At 42.6% G+C, this 23,298-nt stretch overlaps 1 protein-coding gene across 4 annotated transcripts in view; it reads left to right on the forward strand.

Annotated features, from left to right (window-relative positions):
* The window catches only part of CEP128 (centrosomal protein 128), a 437,566-nt gene that overhangs the window by 186,715 nt on the left and 227,553 nt on the right, over positions 1-23,298 (forward strand). For 3 of the 4 annotated variants that reach the window (XM_045015395.1, XM_045015394.1, XM_045015396.1), the window contains exon 18: positions 13,412-13,604. In XM_045015395.1, the coding sequence (XP_044871330.1) occupies positions 13,412-13,604 (193 nt within the window). Of the gene's footprint in view, positions 1-13,411; positions 13,605-19,564; positions 19,689-23,298 lie in introns of those variants that run through there. The other variant, XM_045015397.1, reaches the window with a different exon arrangement.

Genomic DNA, 23,298 nt, shown 5'->3' on the forward strand with positions numbered 1-23,298 from the left:
TGTTTGTAACATTTCTGAAATCCAAATTTTGTGTTTCCTGGTTATTCTTTGAATGATTGCATATATGCATTCCGCTCTTATTGTCAGTGCACCCACTGCAGTGCGTGGCTGTCAAAAACTTTTCCCCTCAGCGGTATCTGTTGGGTGGCTGGAGTTCCCCCTGCTGTATACTCCACTGGGTGTAGTTATAAAAGGCAGAACTGCCTTTAGCCCCCCTCAGTTCCTTCTTACCACCCCTGATTGTAATTGGAACTCTGTTTTCTACCAGAACTGTTATTTCTCTCAGCCTTGTTGAATGTAGTGTATAGTGTTAGCCTAGTCTTAGCCCTGGTCTACACACAGCCCCGGGGTCGAACTAGGGTTATTCATGTAGCTGAATTCGAACTACCCTAGTTCGAATGACTTACCCGTCCAGACGCCGCGGAAGCGAACTCCGCGGCTCCAAGGTCGACTCCGCCAACTCCTCCTGCCGCGGTGGAGTACCGGAGTCGACCGCGGCGCTTCCGGAGTTCGAACTATCGCGTCTAGATCAGACGCGATAGTTCGAACTCCGAGAAGTCGAACTCGCCGTGTCGACCCGCGCGGTAAGTATAAACGTACCCTTAGTAATGTTATGAAAGTAAGTTTTAACAGTATTAAAGATATTTTTTTTTTAAGTTTTTTTTTTTTTTAAATTCTTGTTTTCCCTGTTCAGGGTTTTTTCTGTGAATGACACCGAGGTATGCCCTGGTCATTAGATTTCAAGCCATGTGTTTTTGGCTCCAGGCCTATGCCCATGAGTAACCTGCACAACAGCTGCCTAAAGTGCTTGAGAGAAGCATATATCAGGAACCGGTGCCAGGCTTGCAGGGAGTTCGAACCTAGGATGAAGAAGAATAAGGAGGCTAGGCTAAAATTCCTGCTGATGAAGGTTGTGTTCAGGCCACTGTTGGCGCTGTCCCAGTCTGACTTGGTGCTGAGTGCTGCGGTTTAAGTAAGCAGTGCACCTACTGCTGTGACCCTTGAATGGGTCCTGGCATGGGAATCTGGCCTGGACAATTGGACTCTGCCCTGGTTCAGTGGCCGTTTTGGAACTCTTGAGGGTTTCCCCCAGCTTCCAGATCTTCCCAACACTGTGCATACTCAATGCCCTCATCTAGAAGGGCTGAATCTACACACAGAGGGGCTCTGTTTCAAGACTGGTATCAAGCATTAAGAGGAAGTTCCAGATACAGAGCAACAGCTGGTAGAAGAGATTCTATACCCCCGGTCTTGGCTTCCTCTTCAAATGAGGCCATTTCATCTGGCACAACTTCACCTCCTCCTGGTGATTTTAAGGTTTGTCATGAGTTATTGAAAAGAGTTGTTGCAGGCTTAGGTGCACAGCTCGAATTGGTCAGGGAGACCTCAAGTTCTCCTTTTATCATCGGTGGGGCCCTCCATGGTAGTTCTGCCAATTAACAAGGTGATACTAGAGCCAATAAAGGCTTTGGGGCAGACTCTATCCTCTTTGCCTTGAACCTCTAAAAAAGTGGAAAGAAAGTATGATGTGCCCTCCCAAGGGTTTGAGTACGGTATATTCACCCACCTTTGGGCTCATTAGTCATCACAGCAGCTAATGAGAGAGAATGACAGGGACACCAGGCTGCCACCCCCAAATCAAAAGATGCCAGACGGCTGGACTTATTTGTCAGAAAGATTCATTCGACGGGGGTTTGCAGCTGCATATTGCTAACTAACAGGCTTTGTTGGGATTTTATTTGTGAGGTTTGTGCAAATTTGTGAGGTTCCATGCAAAAGTTAAAGGAGCTCCTTCTGGAGAACACTAGGCAGGAGTTCTCTTCCCTGGTCAGTGAAGGCAGACTGATCATGGGAACATCACTGCAGGTGGGGTTGGACGCAGCAGACTCTGCAGCTAGAGCCATGGCTTCTGCAGTGGCCATGTGTAGATCATCCTGGCTGCAGTTTTCTGGTCTTCACAATGAAGTCCAGACTACTATCCAGGACTTGCTATTCGAGGGTCCTTTTCTATTCTTGGACCAGACGGCCCATTCCGCTCCTCTTCCGCAGGACCTATCAAAAAAGAGTTATAGGTGTACGGGTCCCTCGCCTGTTGTTTTGGCACTGGGCCCCTCAAGACACCCAGGAACCACAAAACAAGTATTTTTATGAGCCTGTTGAGGTTGGCATACCAGTCTCCATCTTTCCAGGCCTGAACCCTCTCACCATTGCAAACTGTCTGTCTCACTTCTTCTGCAGTGCTTGGTCCTGGATTACTTGGGACAAGTGGATCTTGAGCATGGTGGAAGTGGGATATATTCTCTAGTTTGCTTCTACTGCTCCCGCCCACCATCCCCCTTGTTCCCCATATTTCCTAATCCCCAAAATGAAGGGTGTCTCAGGTCAATTTCAGATCTGCGTCATCTCAACAATTCTTAAAAGGGATAAAGTTTTGCATGTTCACCCTAGCTTCTATTATCCCTTCCCTGGATCCCAGGGACTGGTATGCTTCCTTCAGTTTAAAAAATCCCTACTTCCATGTAGCAATCATTCAAGCTCATAGGAAGTACCTCTGATTTCTGGTAAATCAGAATCATTGCCAGTTCACTGTACTACCTTTCAGCCTGTCAGCAGCTCCCAAGGTCCTTTATAAAGGTCATGGTGGTAGTAGCTGCATTCCTGTGAAGATCAGGAATGCAGGTTTACCCCTACCTTGTCAAAATCCAGTCCAAACTGCAAGTGCAGAGCAGTGTTGCCCCGAGCCAGTCAACATTCAATCCTCTGGAGCTGTTAATCAATACAGAAAAATTATACTCTCAAGTACAAGACACCGTTTCACCGTGGGATCTGAATTTATTGTCAAGACATATGGATCCCCCATTTGAATCATTGACTACTGTTCACTGTCACATCTATCAATGAAGTTGGCCTTTTGGTGGCCATTACCTTGGCCAGAAGACTAGGGGAGCTGTGGGCATTAATATCGGGATTTTCACATACAATCTTTTTTTAAAGACAACATACATCTACATCCTCATCTGAAGTTCGTCCTAAGGGTGGCTTCCTCTTTCCACATCAACCAGCCAATTTATTTGCCTGTATTCTACCAAAACCACATATGACCAGGGAAGAAGAGCATTTGCATACCTTGAACATCAGAAGAACCTTGGCGTTTTACCTGGTCAGAACTAGACACTTTTGTAAATCCTCCCAGCTGTCCATAGCTGTGACAGGCAGAATAAGAGGTCAATCAGTCTCCACTAGAGAATTTCTTTCTAGATCGCATCCTGCATATATATGTGCTATGACTTGGGTAATGTTGCGCCACCTGACAGAGTCACAGCTCATTTGATGAGGTCACAGTTGATCTTGGCAGACTTTCTGGCACAAATTCCAGTTGCAGACATTTGTAGAGCAGCACCCTGGTCTTTGGTCCACACATTTGCCTCTCACTATGCTGTGATTCAAGACTCCAGAGATGATGCTAGAGTGGGACAAAATGTGCTCCAATCTCTATTGAAATAGACTCCAATCCCACCTCCTGTCTGAAAGTTTGAGAGTCACCTAGATCTGAATGCACATGTGCAATCACTGGAAGAAAAAAGAAATTTATTAACCTGTTCCATAACTGTTGTTCTTTGAGAAGTGTTCTGATGTCAATTCCATCATCTGCTCTCCTGCCCCTCTATATCAGACTAACGACAAGAAGGGATGGCTCTGCTTTTTATACCTGCACGCAGTGGTGTGTGAGGACAACAGGGAGAGCTCGAGCCACACAACAGATACTGTGGAGTGAAAAAATTTCTGATGGCTGTGCGCTGGATGCACCAAGAGTGGAGTGGACATGCGCAATGCATCTCAAAGAACAACAGTTATGGAACAGATTAGTAACCATTTTTTTCATAGCTAGCTGAGGAGAAAAAAGATAAACATTGTTTTGGTTCTGTGTGTGTGTGTTTGAGTGACAGAGTAACTATTCTGTAATTGAAGTTACATCAAGATTTGCCCTTAGAGGAGGACTAAAAATCCACTCTGTTTTATACTTCAGTGGTTGAATTTAGGGTATGTCTACACTACAAGAGTAGTTCGATTCAACTTAAGTCGAATTTGTGGAATCGACCTTACGAAGTCGAATTTGTGTATCCACACTAAGGACACTAATTCGACTTTGTGAGTCCACACTAACGGGGCAAGCGTCGACTTTGGAAGCGGTGCACTGTGGGCAGCTATCCCACAGTTCCCGCAGTCCCCACTGCCCATTGGAATGCTGGGTAGAGCCCCCAATGCCTGCTGGGGGAAAAAATGTGTCGAGGGTGGTTTTGGGTAACTGTCATCATTGAACCGTCACTCCCGCCCTCCCTCCCTGAAAGCGCCTGCGGGCAATCTGTTCGCTCACTTTTCTGGTCAGTGACAGCGCGGACGCCACAGCACTGCGAGCATGGAGCCCGCTGCAGTTATGGCCGTTGTCAACTCCTCGCACCTTATCGTCCACCTCTTCCACAGTCAGCTGCTGAGAAATCGGGCTACTTTTCAATGGTGCTGCAAGCACTGGTGGACCATAGGGGACGTTTTACCAACATCAACGTCGGGTGGCCGGGCAAGGTTCATGACGTGCGTGTTTTCAGGAACTCTGGTCTGTTTAGACGCCTGCAGGAAGGTAGTTTCTTCCCGGACCACAAAATAACTGTTGGGGATGTGCAGATGCCTATAATGATCCTCGGGGACCCAGCCTACCCGCTAATGCCCTGCCTCATGAAGCCCTATACAGGCGCCTTGGACACTGACAAGGAACTCTTCAACTACCGGCTGAGCAAGTGCAAAATGGTGGTGGAGTGTGCTTTCGGACGTCTCAAGGGGAGATGGCGAAGCTTACTGACTCGCTCGGATCTCAGCGAAACCAATATCCCCATTGTTATTGCAGCTTGCTGTGTGCTCCACAATCTCTGTGAGAGCAAGGGGGAGACCTTTATGGCGGGATGGGAGGTTGAGGCAAATCGCCTGGCTGCTGATTACGCTCAGCCTGACACCCGTGCGATTAGAAGAGCCCAGCGGGAAGCGCTGTGCATCCAGGAGGCTTTGAAACCTAGGTTCCTCAGCGAGCAGCGTGACCTGTGACTGTTCAGTTTCTTTACAGAGAAGCTGAACCTGCCCCTATTTCTTTACCCAGTTACTGTTGACTATCCTCTGCAGTTACATACCCCGTTCACCCCGTTTCCCCCACTTCCAACACATGTGTAAAAATAAAATACATGTTCCATTGTTACTTAACAAAGGTTTCTTTATTAATGACTTTGCGTTAAAGGGTTGAAACTGGGACGCAGACTGTGCTGGGTAGGGTGTGCGGTGATGTAAAGACCGCCTCTAAACTCGAGGAATGACAGGCTGCTGCTCCTAGAGCGGTCCACAGTGCCGGACTGGTTGTTTCAACGGAGCCTGCCATCCCTCCTTTTTGGGACTCTGTGTGCGGGGGCTATGTGACCTTGTGGCGGAGGAGGACGGATACAGATTCCTCTGCTGCGTGGCTCTGTGGTCCAGGACAAGGACCGCTGCATAAGATCTGTAACCGCCCTCCCCCGCTACAAAGTCACGTACCCCCTCCCACCCACACAGAACCTGGAAACCACCTCCCATACCGACCAGGGTGCCTACTGACTGCACTGTGTGTGTGACCTGCTGTTGATACTGCCCCCGTGTCTGTATCCTGGTAAAGGTGACTGTCCTATGCAATTACCAACCCCCTTCCCCACCCCTCCCTTCAAACACAGTCTTCTGTAAAAAAACATGAAGGAAACAGTAATTAACAGCAAAGTATTTTTAATAATTAACTAGACAGGGGATGAAACTGGGATTGGGGTTTGGGTGAGTCAGGAAGGGAAGGACTTCTCAAAATTTAGGGTATGAGAGCTTTTGGGTACTTGAGCACTCTGCTGGGGTGCAGTGACAGTTTTCACGGCCCCTGGCGCCCCTCCTTCTGGTTATTTTGGGTGAGGGGGGTATGGGACTTTGTGGCGGGGGAGGGCGGTTGCAGATACACTGCAGGGGGGCTCTGTCCTCCTGTCTGCAGTCCTGCAGAACATCCACAAGGCGCCGGAGCGTGTCCGTTTGCTCCCTCATTAGTCCAAGCAGCGTTTGAGTCGCCTGCTTGTCTTCCTCACGCCACCTCTCCTCCCGTTCGCTGTGTGAGCGCTGGTACAGAGAGAGGGTCTCCCTCCACTGGCTCTGCTGGTCCGCCTCGGCTCGGGAGCAGCCCATAAATTCAGCGAACATCTCGTCCCGTGTCTTTTCTTTCGCCGCCTAATCTTTGCCAGCCTCTGTGAGGGGGATGCTGTGGCAGGTCTGGAGACAGTCGAAGCTGTGTGATGGGAAAAAGGGAGTGAATTCCTTGCAAAGATACATTTCTGCGAACAATGAACACAGTCTAGTCTGTGTCTGTGAACAAGACCATGCACAGCACCTATCTCGTGCGCACTCCTGCTCCAGGCAATCCGGAAAGCATAAACTCTGCCCCTGTTCCACCCCATCGCAGTCTCCCCCGACCCTTGGAATTCTGGGTTGAAATCCAAGTGCCCGATGGGTCAAAAATCATTGTCGCGGGTGGTTCTGGGTAAATGTCGTCAGTCATTCCTTCCTCCGGGAAAGCAACGGCAGACAATCATTTCGAGCCTGTTTTCCCTGGATTACCCTGGCAGACGGCATAGCGTGGCAACCATGGAGCCTGTTTTGCCTTTTGTCACTGTCACCGTATGTGTACTAGATGCCGCGGACAGAGGCGATTCAGCAGCGCTACACAGCAGCATTCATTTGCTTTTGCATGACAGCAGAGATGGTTATCAGCCATATTGTACCATCTACCATGCCATTGTAAATTGGCAATGTGATGACGGTTACCAGTCCTACTGCACTATACCTTCTGCTGCTGTCATAGGTGTCCCTGGCCGAGATCAGCCGGGGGCGCAAAAGACAAAACTGGGAATGACTGCCCGAGTCAATCCCTCCTTTATGGTATCTAAAAATAGAATCAGTCCTGCCTAGAATATGGGGCAAGTGTACTAGGGTTGCAGTGTATCAGGGAACTAGAGAGCACAGCCGCTCCATGTCAGATCATGCAGGAATGATGAGATGCATGCCATTCACAGGGGGTGCCCCTGCAACAAGCCCAACTGTTGCTTCCCTCCTCCCCCAGCCTTCCTGGGCTACCGTTGTAGTGTCCCCCCATTTGTGTGCTGAAGTAATAAAGAATGCAGGAATAAGAAACAGTGACTTGTTAGTGAAATGAAATGAGGGGAAGGCAGCCTCCAGCTGCTATGATAGTCCAGGCAGGACATTAAGCAGTGTGGGGGAGAGGAGACCAGCATCCTGCTGCTATGATAGTCCAGGCAGTACAGAATCTTTTCTTTACACATGAAGGGCGGGGGCTCATGGAGCTCAGCCCCCTGTTGCTATGATGAAGACGGTTAGCAGGCCATCTGCTTATGGGCTGATGATGAGGACGGATAGCAGTCCTACTGCACTACACCATCTGCCACAAGGCTGATGATGAGGACGGATACCAGTCGTATTGTACCGTCAGCCACCCATGAGGCGGGGGGAGGAGGATGCTACAGTACAGTGCCGCAGCATCATGTCTACCAGCAGCATTCAGTACACATAGGGTGACATTTAAAAGAGTCAAGGGACGATTTTTTTTCCTTTTCCTTCTGGGGGTGGGGGGTGGGTACATTGACGAGCTATGCCCTGAACCACTGCGGACAATGTGTTTGACCGTACAGGTATTGGGAGCTCAGCCAAGAATGCAAATGCTTTTCGGAGACTGCAGGAACTGTGGGATAGCTTGCGTCCTCAGTCCCCCCTCCCTCCCTCCATGAGCGTCCATTTGATTCTTTGGCTTTCCGTTACGCTTGTCACGCAGCAGCGTGCTGAGTCTCTGCTACACCGTCTGTCTGGAGATTTTTTAAAAATACTTTGGACCAGGCGTAACATTACAGTAATTCCCCTAATTAGATGCAGGAGTCGCCGAGCGAGATCACCCTGAGGAGGGTCACTGAAGGAGATAGAGAGCACATGCTGCGTGAAAGCCAGCACAAACCAGGGGCCTATGCTGCCATGCTCGTGGAGGCAATGCTCCCAGAATACCTCATGAAAGCCTGGCGCGGAAAAGTGTGCTACCACGGAGCACCCAATAAGGCAGCTCTCCCCAGGAACCTCCTGCGGAGGCTTTTCGATTACCTCCAGGAGAGCTTCGTGGAGATCTCCCAGGAGGATTTCTGTACTATCCAAATATATATAGACCTCCTTTTCACATAGTTCAGATTCCTGTTACATTAATAATAAAAGTTTACATGTTTAAAGCACTTACCGACTGATCCTTCCCCTGATTCAGGGTCCGGGGTAACTGCTGGGTATGGTTGGTAGGGGATCTCCATGAGGGTGATGAAGAGATCCTGGCTGTCGGGGAAACCAGCGTTGTAAGCGCTGTCGCCTGCCTCGTCCTCCACAAACCCTTCCTCATCTTCCCCGTCCGCGAACATCGCCAAGGAACTGGCCGTCGACACTATCCCATCGTCGGAGTCCACGGTCACTGTTGGGGCAGTTGTGGCAGACCCACCGAGAATGGCATGCAGTGCCTCATAGAAGCGGCATGTCTGAGGCTGGGCTCCGGAGCGTCCGTTTGCCGCTTTGGTCTTCTGGTAGCCTTGTCTCAGGTCCTTGATTTTCACGCGGCACTGCGTTGCATCCCGGCTGTATCCTCTGTCTCTCATGGCTTTGGAGACCTTTTCGTAGGTCTTTGCATTCCGTTTTTTGGAGCGCAGCTCCGGAAGCACAGACTCCTCACCCCACACACCGATCAGATCCAAGACTTCCCAGTCAGTCCATGCTGGGGCCCTCTTTCTATTCAGAGATTGCATGGACTCCTCTGCTGGAGAGCTCTGCATCATTGCCGGTGCTGCTGAGCTTGCCCCGATGTCCAACCAGGAAATGAGATTCAAACTGGCCAGACAGGAAAAGGAATTCAAATTTTCCCGGTGCTTTTCCTGTGTGGCTGGTCAGAACATCCAAGCTCGGACTGCTGTCCAGAGCGTCAACAGAGTGGTGCACTGTAGGATAGCTCCCTGAGCTACTAAGGTCGATTTCCGTCCACACCTAGCCTAATTCGACATAGCCATGTCGAATTTGGCGCTACTCCCCTCGTCGGGGAGTAGTACAGAATTCGAACTAAAGAGCCCTCTAGGTAAAACTAATTAGCTTCCTGGTGTGGACGGGTGCACGGTTAAGTCGAATTAACGCTGCTAAATTCGACATAAACTCCTAGTGTAGACCAGGCCTTAGTCTCCACATTTGGCACAGTAATTCTTCATAGGACAATTGAATTTTCCATGCAATATTTTCCATGTCTTTTTAACTAACTTTTACAGAGGCACTGTTTTAAAATACTCCCTTTTTGAAATTTGGTTTTGTGTTCCTCATGTATCATTAGGTTTCTGAAGTGCAATAGTCCCCACAAACTATTCACAGACAGACATACTAATAACTTCTTAGACATAGGTTGCTTTTTGAACTTTTAAAATGAAACACACAGTTTATTTCCCTTATTTGTCATAACTTAGATGATCTTCCCTTCCTGACTACAGGTGTGCTTATGAGAAACAACAAATTTCAAATATTTTAGGAAAGTTTATTTTAATTTTTCATTGAAACTTGGTTTTAATGGATGTTTTCTAATTATTTCTCTCCCCAGTTGTGGTCTGTACATACCTCTGGTGAGGTTGGGAAGCAGAGGTATATGGGGGTGGACTCTGGGGGAGGTGGTAGTGCTCTGGAGATGCATGTGAGGTGAGTAGAAATGTTGAAGATAGAGCAGGGAGTGTGGGGGAGCTGGAGAGAAATGTACTTGGATCCACGTGTGTTTCAGCAGGGCATTTGGAAGAAAGGGGATTTAACAGAGGTGTTTGGGACATGTGTGAGGAAGAAGCTTTTGCATCAGGAGTGAGACACATGAATGTATATAGGGGCCATGGGCTGGGCAGATGGGTTCAGTGTCCTTATGCTGCAGCCTTGGCACTTGTTCAGGGGCTCTTCTTGGTACTATTGCTCTAGGTCCCTGGTGCCCCAAAACAGCATCACAGAGGAGATCTCCTCAAGCACTGATGCCTTGCTGGGAGAGACTCTGCATCCTCTGGCACTGCTGCTTTGGCTCTCTGGAGCACCAGGGAAAACAACAGTCTCACAGCCAAAACTCTGTATTCCTACTTAAACCCCAACTTGGTCCCTCAATAACCCCAATCACTCAAGTGAACTGAAGTGCAAGTGGTTAAAATATATACAAGTCCTGGGCTTTTCTTATTTTTAAAGTGGTTGACACCTTAAATATTTAGCTGTTAGCGTAAAAGCTAGTGGCCTTTAATGCTTTAAAAGTCATCTCTCAGATTAAATCTTAGTTCTGAAATGATATTTTTGCTAACTGCCAATGGGATTTCTGCTTTATTCAGTTTTTTTTAAAGTAAGTGTGTGTCTGTGTGTGCGCATGCACGTGTGTGTGTATATATATGTATGTATTATGTACAGCATTCTGTAAAACCTCAAACATTTTCACTTTACTAATATGCAAATCTGATGATACTCTCACAAAACCCAGCAGTCTCATCCCATTTCACGGCAAAGATTGTAATGTGGTCTCATGTTAAAGGCTCGGCATCAGGGACTCAGGTATAGGGACATATCTCTTTACAGCAGTCAAGGGAGAGGTAGATGGGAAATGATTTTGTGGTTCATGTGGCTGACACTGAAGGGAATGCGGTTAGAACTGCAGCTGTTAGAGTTAGTTTTCACAGTGCTACTGTAATCATGACATTGTCATCTTTGTATAGACTGTCCCTGAAATTGGTGATTTTTGACTCATTCAGTGGAGAGGCTCAAATTCCATTTTTAATTATGACCCGAGGCTGGAGTACAAATTTTGGACATATTATCCTCAATCCCCATGTATGAGGACAGAATCAAACTAGTCTTTAGGTACTGCATAAAGTACTGCAGTATCTACAATTTTAAACGATTTGTTCTGCATCCTGTTGTCACATTCACTATCATTCAGGGTGGAATCTATTCCACTTTAGAATCCCACTTTTTCTGTCCTATGTTTTTCTTCCTTCTCCATCTTCTTTTCTCTGTTTCTTCCCTCCTTCTTTAGTTCTGGGAATTTATGGGTGTAGAAATGACTTTGTTCAGGTTTAACTCTTTAAACACTCAGCTCTGAATTGGAGTGGAGACAGTGGGAATAGTGCCTTTTTTGTTGTTCTTGCAGCTATTGTAGTTTAATCCATATACCTTAATGGATTCTTTATGTGAGGCAAGTTGGGAATAAATATTTTTTCACTGAACAATGCATTATGTGGTTTTCAATTAAATGCTTTTTTCACCCAAAGCTATGAGCTGACACAGGTACATGTAGGTCAAATGTCTTCTGACCTCAAACTGTGAGTAGTGAAATTGTGACTTGAACCTATTACAGTCTCCCCGAACCTACCTCTCCGTTTGTGGTTTCCAGACCCTGGTCTGTAACTGGTAGACCATAGGTCCACTCTTAGTATTTTGAGTTGCATAAATTTTAAAAGAATAGATTTCTTGTTAGATATTTGAACTCATCCACGGCAGTGATGCGGGCGTTGTACTGATCGGTGGTACATTGAGACATCTTGAGCTTTGCAAAAGCACAAGACTTATTGGAACTTGTAATCTCCATAGGCCCCAATTTAATACAAAGATTTAATATTTAATACGTTTTTTAAAAAATATACTGGAAGATATAAAAGGCTTCAGGCCAAAGCTGTATTTGTAAGTTCAATAGCTCATGTGTTCCTTCTACTGTTTATGGGTCAACCAAACCATTTGAGTTTGGGTCAGTTTATAGCTGGGCATTTTTTGCTTAGAAGGTCTGGTTTCAATGTTAGAGCCAGATTTTGTCAGGGCACTTTGTATAGGTACCCTTCCCAAAAATCAACACCTCTGTGATGAAAATATGGGGCAGAAGTCATGCATCCCAGTCGTTGTTTCTCTTAAATCTGTTAAGAGAATATTTTGAAAGTTCAGAGAGACTTAATCAAGCAAGGTGAATGAGCAACATGATGGTAATTGAAATTTAATGTCAATAAATGCAAAGTAATGGAAATTGGAGGGAAAAATTAAATGGCTTGTACACATTACAGAGTTCTAAATTAATTGTATAATTTCAAGAATGGGACCTGGGCTTCACTGAAGACCTCTGCTTGGTGCAACTGCAGTCAAAAAAGCAAACAAGATGTTAGGTTGCATAAGGAATGAAGAATATGGGAATAGTATAAGGCCCTTATATAAATTAGTGGCATGGCCTCATCTTGAATACTGTGTGCAGTATGGTCATCATATCTCAAAAGGATATTGCAGGACTAGAGGGAGTTCAGAGAAGTGTGACAAGAATGATTAAGTACCTGGAAAAGAAACTGAAGAGAAATTGAAAAGATTGGGATTATTTTCCTTAGGAGATAATAGAGGACATGATAAAAGTGGATAAAATAATGAATGACATAGAGAAGGTAGATGGGAAACTTGAGCTCACCCTGTCTCATAACTCAAGAACAAAGACATTTAATGAGACTGAATGGTGGGAAATTCATAACTCATAAAAGGAAATATTTTTTCATACAATATGTAACTAACCTGTGGAATTATCTGCCACAGGAAGAAATTTAGGCCATTAATTTAATAAAATTCAAAAAGAGATTAGACATTTATATGGACAACAAAATGATTGAATGTTATTGTAATTAATGATAAAAATGTTGTGGAAGAGCTATTAAACCTCATGCTTCAGGGGTTAATCCAGTCTCTAACTGCTGGAGATCAGGAGACCTTATGTGGGAGGCAGATTTTCCCATGTTTACTGACTGCTTGTTTCTTACTCCTTCCTTTGAAGCATGGCCATGTTGCTGGCCACTGTCAGAGACAGGTTACCGGTCTAGATAGCTCTTGGGTCTGATCCATTATGGCAGTGCCTATGTTCCTCTGCAAACCAAGTGTTGCAGGAATCAGGCCATCACATTCCAGGGTGGGGCCTGTTCACCAGGCTGCCTGTACGCCATATCCCCTCTGAACCAGCAATGGCCAATAGACTCACAGCCTGCAAGCTTATCCTCCTGGAAAAAATAATCTACATGTTTGGCTTGAGCATGCAGTTGCTGCCAATCAAAATATATGTGCACATTCTAATTTGCATGTTAAGTCAGAATTTGTCCTTTAATATATTTTAAATATTTCTTTTTAAACTTGTATAGCAATAGCTATTATAAATCAGCAAGCTGATTCCAAATGTTCTTATTCATTCAGTGTAGAATTTAAGTCCTAGTATTTTTATTAGAATTCTCTCTCCTTTTTAGTGTCAGATAAATTTGTTCTTCTCTAGACTAAACTTCAATGGATGTGTGAAGAGGTGAAAGAGAAAGAAAGCAAGGAACGGAAGCTGCGGCGTCACCTATTGCAGAGTCGAGAGCAGCTTAAGCACTTGACATTGAGCAAGGAGTGTGAACGTCAGTCTCTCTTTGAACAAATAAAAAAGCAAGAACATGTCCTGGAGGAAGTTAACAGAGAAAAGAGAGGTGAGTTGACCAGTTCATTTTTGTTAATGAAGGAAGAGAAAGAGGGGAGAAATGCTGATCTTGAGAATTACCAAAGTACATCCAAATCTGCTTTATGTGGTAGTCATTAAGAAGTCCAGTTGGTGACTTGCTAGTGATAACTAGGGAAACAGAGTTTTGTTTCCCCTTGGTTAAGTTGTCTTGTTCTGCCAACAGCTATATTTCAGTTCAGTAAATGTCTGAACAACAGGTTTTCGAAATGGGAAGTAGACATTCAATTCTCATATTTGAGGCATATCATGACCAAGAACATTAGTAGAAATTATAGAGTAGAGATAGGAGGCAACATTGCTAGGAGCTTACATTGTCTTTGCCTTCATCCTGCTTTTATTTGTAAAATAAATTATTCTCAAGTAATCTCTTTTTTGTTATACAAAAATATGAAGAGCTTGTTTTGGAATTTTCTCATTTTTTATTTTAATAGTCATAACTACTTTTTTCTCTCATGAACCACATAAATAGTATTGTTTGTCATAATGATGGCCTATTAAGAATGGAAAATACAAAAATGGTAAATGTCAGAGGATGTCTTGAATTCCTTTTATGATGGTCTAATGAAGCCTGATTACAAGATTTATTGGTAAATGTTGTCTTGTCTCTTACACATGTTAAAATACTGAAGAAAATAAGCTTTGCGTTAATTTAAATGAGTTTTAACCAGTTACATGTGGAATGAAAAAAAGACAAAAATAAAACTGGAGAAAGTATTTTTTTAAATTAACTTCGCATGTTGGAAAATAGGCATTTAACCTAATTTAAACTAGGACATTTTTTAATGGAAAAGAGGCTAAGGAGTCCATCTAGTCAAATGCCTGACTGTGCCATTATATTATTAGCATTATTATTATTGTTGGAATTCTTCTTATTCCATTTTCTTAGGCCTATGATGTCAAGTACATTTGAGGGCTGTTTTCTCTCTTCTCTTGGAGATTCTTCTGTGTTTGCACACAGATACCAAAGAAACAGCTGATGTGATACCTCATTACTTTTTGGTGGGGAGGCGGGGGAGTTTACCTTGTATTATGATTACACTGCTTATATGTTTTCTCTCTGGCTAATTAATATTATTTCTTCCTGGTTCAATAATCTTATTTCAGTTGCCTTTCTTTTTAGAAGATTATGTTTTGGATTTTCCCCAAGTTAGTGGTGAGTGAACCTGGTAAAAATAATTTGGAAGGATCATCTTGTGATTAAGGCCTTAGAGTGGAACATGGAAGATATTTGTTCTGTTTCTGGCCCTACCACAGACTTGCTGCGTGACCTTTTGCAAATCACTTCATGTCTTGGTGCTTCCATTGTTCATCTGTAGAATGGAGTTAATACTTTGTTATTATATCATAAGGATTTTGTGAGGATAAATTTACTAATGAATGTGAGGCCCTCACATCCTGTGGTGCTGTCACTGAAAAACCAATATGCAGAAATGCCAAATACAGGCAAGAAGAAAGGGAAACCAACACCAGGACCTAAAGAAATGTATACTTTATTTTTTGGATCTGTATTACTAAAGTTTGTTGAATATTTTTGAGAAAGATCTTTATTAAAAAGATCTTGCATTTATATAGCACCTTTCCTCCTGAAGGGTCCAAAAGCAACATATAACACTGAAAAGGAGCCACCTCTGGGATAGAAGGTAGCAGAAAAGAGCTACTCAACAATATGTGGCAGGAACTTTTTTGGCAAAGCATACCAGACCTATGCCAACAAAAAATGTCTTTACATTTTTGACATCTACAAAGAGCCTGTGTTTTTTAAGGTGTTGACCACAGTAAATTGCATAATACTCAATCTGGCTACCTCAGAAGGATGAATGGCACAACTGACCATGTTTGGATTTGGCCCTCCTGTGATTTTTAACCTGGGAACACCAGCAATTTGAAACTTGAAAATGGACAGGCATATTAGCTGAGTCCAACTATTAGAATGGAAGGATGAGTGGTAGCATTTCAGTTTTGTACATTGCTTTGGGATATCAGGATGAAAGGTACTATATAAAAGTAAGATATTATTTAAATGATATTTCTCAGCAATAATAAACAACAAATTTTATTGTTACAGAACCTTTAGCAGTATGGGAATGATAGTGCTTACAGCTCACTTAGGAAGGACCAGATGGCACATGGTCATCTAAAAATCTCTTTTGTTTTTGAGTAGGTGCATTTTGTTCAGGCTGGGACAAAGTTGGAGAAACAATTTAAGGCCCCAAGTAAACAGGTTTAGAGTCCAGTTTCAGTAGGCCTAATAAATAACTTTGTCAATGTGAGTGAACAGATTGAGAAGACAGGAACTAGACTAGAGAGATGTAAATCTCCCTGATAATTTGTATGTAGTGCCACGTATTCAGAACTGAGATTTGAATACTTTTTTGTGGGTGAAAGGCAAGCACCCATTAATCTTACAAAGGTAAATCCATTTTTATTCCACCATGGTAAGTTCAAGTGATCAGAACTGAACCAGAACTTTGTGTTTCATCAGGCCTACACCATCCACTACTTTAAAGTTGCTCCTACAGCTTTCTGTTCTTTCATCTATTACATTCTCATAACTTTTGGACTGTTAACCTTTATATAGGATTCATGTCTTGTGTGTTTTGTTCATGTACCTGAAAATCCTCCTGTTCACACCTATTTCCAGCTATTCACATCTGTTCTTAATGTGTGGCTGATTCAATTTTGTCCTAAGGAAAGACTTGTTAGAAATCTCACAATCCAGTACTTTTACTCAGTATTGTTTCTTTGTAAGTTAATGATTCCAGAGTAGACGGAAATTATTTCAGAAGCTTGTTCTCTTGTTCCATTATGTTGTGTCCTGACATGCTAAAGTCGAAATATTCACAGGACTCAACCACATCATGCTGTGTAGAATTGAATTCCACATCGCTTCATGTGCCCCTTCCTGTGCCCAGTTGTTCTTTCCTTATCATGAGTAACATGATGCTATGCTTCTTAATTCTTTACTTTGCCTTATCTTTGGACTCTTGGAGGATTGGGAGATATTTATTACCAAAGTGTGTGCTATTTATTACCAAAGTAACAGTCCTCTTGTTTGCCATACTGTGTTTTATACCCTGTACTTTAGATATTGCCTCTCGTGATGTGGTAAACTCTCAAAAAGGCCATACTTTTCATGTGGGTGCCTACATTGTGTCCCTGCCAAAAGCAGAAATTTTAGCCACAATTACTTGTTTTCTGTTTATTGCTTTAAAAGTCTGTCTTCAATGTCCACATTAGAAAATGTAGACTTAATGTGTTCTCTATTAATTTAGCTGAGCTTGTTAGAAATCTTGCATTTTTGATTTGCTCAAGTTCTGTATTATGTGAGTTTTCCTGTGGGCTGTTTTCATTGAATTATCTAGATTGGTTCATTCATTCATTCATTCTGTAATTAATCACCCCAAGCTTCATCGCAGGTAGTTAAGTTTTTCACAGGTGTGTTGAAGAATAACTCTCTTAAAAGCACATTTTTCTACAGTACTTGTTAATCTTTCTTTAAAAGCTCATTAAACTGTATATAATAGCAACCTCAGATTAAATCTGGAAATGGAAGAAAACAAAAGAAATGAAGAACACACTCCCTATCTGTAGAAATATACGCCTAAGCTGGGCCTTGGTTTTAATATTACATTACACCTAATAGCTTGGGTGATAGGAATTTAACAGATTTAGAAAGATCATGCTCTGTTGAGGTGCAGCAAATTCTTATTAATATTTAAAAACCATCTACCAGAAAAAGCTACAATTTTAAATGGAAAAGATTTGTTATCTGGGCAAATGATAGGAATGTTGACCCAACCTAAGTACCTATAAAGCTTGTTTTGGAATATTTGTTTCACTTTTAAAAACAAGGGGTTTGTCTCTCTCCATGAAAGTCCACTTAGCAGCAGTAGCAGCATTCCATATTCACATTACAGAAACCCCATTTCCTCGCACAAGTTGGTGGGAATTTTTTTTTAAAAAGCTGATTGAATTTGTATTTTCTGGTATAGGATTTGGCCCCTCTATGGAATTTGAACTTAGTTTTAACACAGTTTATTGCTCCCCCCTTTGAACCTCTAGCGAGAACTGTTCATTATTTCATCTTTCTATAAGGACGGGTTTTATAATAGCAATCACTTCCACTAGAAGAATAGTGAGTGGCATGCATTGAGTGAACCCCCTCTCCCCCATGCTACTTTTCAAAAAGACAAAGTAGTTCTTAGACCATACCCTAAACTCCTTTCCAAGGTGGTTTGAGTTTCATGTTACTCATAGAATCAATTTACCTGTATTTTTTCCTAAACCTCAACAAGTAAAGGGGAAACTAGATTCATTCCTTAGAATGCCATTGTATTATTTGGACAGAACAAGGCACTTCAGATTGTCTCCTAACTTACTTATCTTGTATGCTGGTACTTTTAAGGGTTGGGGCATTTTAGCGTAGTCCCTGTCTGAATGTGTATTGACAAAAGTGTTACGGAGGACACCCTCTCCTCCTGTTCCTCTTAGAGCCCATTTTACTGAAGTGGTCGCTAAATCTGTAGTATTTGCTAAACATATTCCCCTGATTGAGATATGCTGGGCTGCTCAGACGTTATTTACAAGACATTATGGTTTGGATGTGGCAACCAGATCTGAGGTTCAATTTAGCAGAGCAGCACTTCAGTCATTGTTTATTTAGGATTCTGCTCCCTCCTTCCGGTTCATGGTACTGCTTGCCAAATTATCCTAAGAGTGGGAATATGCAGAGGAGTCTCAAAGAAGATAAAAAGGTTGCTTACTTGTAACTGGAGTTCTTCGAGGCCTGGTCTACACTGGGGGGGGGGGTCGAACTAAGGTACGCAAGTTCAGCTACGCGAATAGCATAGCTGAACTCGAACTACCTTAGTTCGAACTACTTACCTGTCCAGACGCCGCGGGATCGAAGTCCGCTGCTCCCCCGTCGACTCCGCCACCGCCGTTCGCGGTGGTGGAGTTCCGGAGTCGACGGGAGCGCATTCGGAGTTCGATATATCGCGTCTAGATGAGACGCGATATATCGAACTCCGAGAAGTCAATCGCTACCCGCCGACCTGGGCGGGTAGTATGGACGTACCCCGAGATAGTCTCTGCTTATTCACAATTCCTACCTGCCTTCTCTGCGTCTGCAAAGTTCTACTTTTAGGGTTAATTGGTATTCCACTTTAGCTTTTGGAAAAAACCTGAGATAGCCGCTAGCTCCATGCCCTTTTTGTAGCCACGACTTTAGAATGTGCTCAACTGTTTGGAGAGAGCGAGGGGCGAGGAACCCTAACTAGACTAGAAGGTTCCACCATCCTGGCTGCACCTGGTCAGCACATCCCAAGAGTGTGAATAGGCAGAGTCCATCTAGAAGAACACCAGTTACAAGTAAGTAGCCTTCATTTGCTAGGATGTAGTATATAGATGTGTGCACATGCTTATGTTTGTATTTTGAATTTTACCAACACTAGGTGGCCTTTGGACTAATAAAGGAATGCTTGTGCGGAAATTGAGTCATAATAAACCTTCATAAAATTATTAGGAAAATTATTTCCAACATTATCATTCTGTCTTCCATATGTGCACAATTTCACTTATGTAGCACCATCTGCAGCCCAGTTAACTCAGGAGGAGAATCAATCAGGTGACTTTCTTAAAAAAAATCTATGGGACGTTAATACATGTGCACCATGGGTTACATTTTAATAATCAAAAACCATTTTTGCTCCACCTTCATAAATCAGAACTTGAGTCACAATAAACAACTGGAGTCTCCTTTTAAAACAAAACTTAAAAAAATATAGTTTCTATAGTAGTCAGCACTCTCAAAATGTCCTCACTAAATGTCTTCTGATTTTTGGCACAGATTTTACTCATTTCCAGTGTTAGGGATTAGTTACAATCTCTATGCAGATTATAACGTTAGTGCTTGTGCTCTGATTACAGGAAATGGCTTCACCAATGTGGTCGGAAGTGTTTCACTGCAAATCATCTCAGTCATCTGAATAATATGATACCAAAATTATTGGCCTCCAAAAGCTGTCCCTTGTTCCAAGTTTCCATTTCCCAGCAACAGAAATTTCTTGCTGCACCTACAGGCATCATTTAACATGTTAGTACAGCAAGAATTCACAGGAGAGAGATTGGGTATTTTATTGCTACTAATTACATTTTACTTATGGTGCACTAGACATAGAAAAACAACATATTTGCATAACAGCTATACACTATATAACATAAGAACAGCAGTATTTAAATTAATTGCTTTTCTTCTTGTAATCCTCTCATTCAGGAACCTTCTACTCTAGGTCTAATGGTCACTGCTGATCTTTCTTCCTCTCTCCTTGTCCCTGTTCAACTTTTCCATTGATTCTAGATGATAAGACTCAGAATATATAGTTTTAAAAGAAGCAAGTAATACAATGGATACTTGTTTGTTTTAGTATACACATACAAACTTAGCCTAGAGAATGAAAGCTGCTTATTCCATGGGTAATAGTATAAGTGATACTGACAGTCTGAGAAAAGCATACAGCTCTTCTTAGGAGTAAAGCAAACAGTAAATATTTCAGACTAGTCTTTTAAATGATGGGATACATATGAATATTTCCACACCGGGAAGGATTGGATGGATGCTTTCTGACTGTGGTGCATTGTATTTTAAGATGTAATTTCTACTCTTATTACTGGGCAATATATTATTTACTGTTTTTATTTCTACAGTACACACACCTGTTTTATGCAGTTTACAGAACATATAAAAAGGCATGTTCCCTTTCTCAAAGGGTTTACAATCTATATATAAATGTGGTGATGGGTGAAGTGTACATGTAAAAGTGATAATGGGTGATAGCATATAGTAGGGAAAGGATGGGGAGAGGAAGGACAAGTGTGAGAAAGTGACTTTCCCACCTGCTTTAAGACAGTTACTTCGTAGAGTGGAGTTGGACTTTATTACTGTTATTGTTAATTAGGTAAAGTCCAGTCCAACCCTTCTCCCAAAGGTTGGGTGTTCATTGCACAGGTCTACACAGTCTATCTTATAGGTTCTCTCAGACCCAAGATATCTTCTGTCAGAGCAGCCTAGCTCTAATGCTTCCTCCCTTCTCATTCCTTTCAGACTGAGGTCCCACTCTCAAGCCTTCTTGTTTCTGAGGCCAGCATCAGCCCTATGTCATAGACAGACCCTAGACACCTTCCTGCATAGTATAGCATGGGATCTGTCTGCTCCATTGCAATAAGGGTTACAGAAACACAAACCATGCATCTACCTCAATTTAGGCATGTGCATATCTTTATAGTAAAATGCTGAAATGTCCTCTTGGGAAGTTTTGTGGTTGAATTTCTGCTCTTGTGCTCAAAGTTCTTATTTTGTTTCTAAAAGTTTAAATATTTAAAGCTTGCCCAAAAGATGTATTGCCATAACTGCAAAGTTAGGAGATACAGAGAAAGATGCTTTTTTGGCCTGGTTGGAAAAAGCAATCAGATACCAGAGACACACTCTTGAAAAGGATCGTGACAGAAATAGAAACAGCAGCTTTCAACAGATGCTCTCCTAACAATTGCAACTAATTTTCTAACCGAGATATCACTGTAATGTAAAAGCATATTGGTAGAATAAAAAGCATAATGCAAGTGATGGTGCCAAGGATAATGAGAAAGTTTGTGTGCTCAGATTTTGAAAGTTTTTAAGTTCTTTTTTAAAATCCGCTAAACACCTCATTTTCTTAGGGGCATCAGGTTGCTAAGTGGTATTAATTTTTACAAATACAAAAACACTAATTTAAAACTACAAATTAAAGGAAATCTAATTCCTTTAAAAAACAAATCAAAACATCCTCGTCAAATAAAATTGCATTTAGATGTATTATGTTGTGCAGCTTTTATAGATTTTTCTGGCCAAATGGCCATTACTTTCCTTCTTACAGATTTCCCATCTTCAAGTGAACTTTCTAGGTCAAACAAAAGTCTATTTTAAATAACAATTTAGCTCTCAAGTTCAAATAGTTCAGTTGCTACTCGTGCATCTTTCCTTCTATTTTCATTATAATTATTAGTTTGAATGATAATATTATTTCTTTCATGTCTCTATCTCCAGTTCATATTGGGCTCAGGTCACTAGTAGCCAGAAAATATTGTCATGTGATAGATTCCTGCTGCTCTTTGTGAAATAAGTTGGTGGTCTCAGTTCAGTTCCTAGTGCATAGTTGTTCCTATAATAGGAACCGCCAAAGTAGTTGATACGTTGTTGGAGGTGTCTTCGCTGAGTTTAAAGAATATGACGTGGTGATGGTGATGGTGGTAGAATGGGGTATGTGTGGTAGGGGAGATCCCATCCAAAATAAGATTTGTTGCCCTTGGTAGAGGTATTTTTAAAAAATATACATTGTCACTACCCATGTTGTACCCCTTCTTTCGATAAAGAGAGGTGGTCATTGTTCACTGCTGTAAATTTTGCCCCTTTCATCAACACTAAATAGACTTTTTGAGGAAGCAAAAATATATGACATTAAAGCATATTTTTTTAAAAATCCTAGAGCACTGTGTGCCATGTGAAATCATCATAATCACAAATTAGTCCATGGTGGTCACTGTAAAGCAATCCAGCTTTCTGCGCACAATTATTATTTAACTCCAGCAGTGTACTTAGCATTTTATAGAATGGGGGTTGCCAAACCACAACTTGAGAGCCACATGCAGTCTTTTACAATTAAAGTGCAGCTTATGGAGCACCCCACCTCCCATTCTCCACCTATCAGACTAGGGTGGTGGGGCTTAGGGCTTCATCAGGAGCGGGGCACACCTGCTGGGGCTTGGGGCTTCAGCAGGAGGAGGGCTGAAGCCCCAGCAGGTGCACTTTGTGGGGCTGAAGCCCAAAGACCCCCCTCCTCACAGGGCAGAAGCCCTGAGCCCCACCACCCCACTGCAGGACTGAAGCCTCACTCTGGCAGATGTCCCCCTACTCTCAAACTCGAAGATTGTCTTATGTGGCTTGGAGGGTCAGTTATTTGGTCACTTCTGTTATAGAACATAGATCTAAGCTACATTCCATGAATGAAAGGTTCTGAAATTCCTCCTAAGACTGTAATGTTTCAAAATAGGGAAGAAGGGAATTCTGTTGAAAAGCATACAAATAATTCTGTGGAAAAGCATACAAATCAAGTCTTAAAAACTCAAGTGCCATTTAGGTTGCTTGTCATGGTTTAGAAGGGTTTGTCAGTTGGGCTGGTCAATAATTTTCCATTAAAATTGTTTGTTGCGGCAAAACTGTGTTTTTGGACTTTTCACAAACTTATTTTTGCCAAAAAGAGTTCTTTCCATGAAATGTTTTGACTTTTTTGGATGAAAACATTTGTTTTTTTGAAAACAAATTGAAAATTTCTAGGTGGGGGTGGGGGATTTCTGCATAGCTTTACTATCAGGGTTTACTATAGCTAAATAAATTTTCACTGATGGAAAGCAACATGATCTAGTGCCCTCAGAACAAAGTGGGGAGCCAAAAACTTCATAAGTTCTAATGTTAGTTCCGATTCTGGTTCACTCTGTGATTTTGGATAGTCACTCTCTGTGTGCCTTAGTATTTTCATCTGTAAAACAAGGATGATAATTGCATACCTCAAAGTGGTGGTGTGAGGATTAAAGTTAAGAAAGCAGTTTGAAAATGCTAAGTAAAATTATTT

This window comes from Mauremys mutica, chromosome 4 (assembly GCF_020497125.1).
Source record: "Mauremys mutica isolate MM-2020 ecotype Southern chromosome 4, ASM2049712v1, whole genome shotgun sequence".
NCBI lineage: Eukaryota > Metazoa > Chordata > Testudines > Geoemydidae > Mauremys > Mauremys mutica.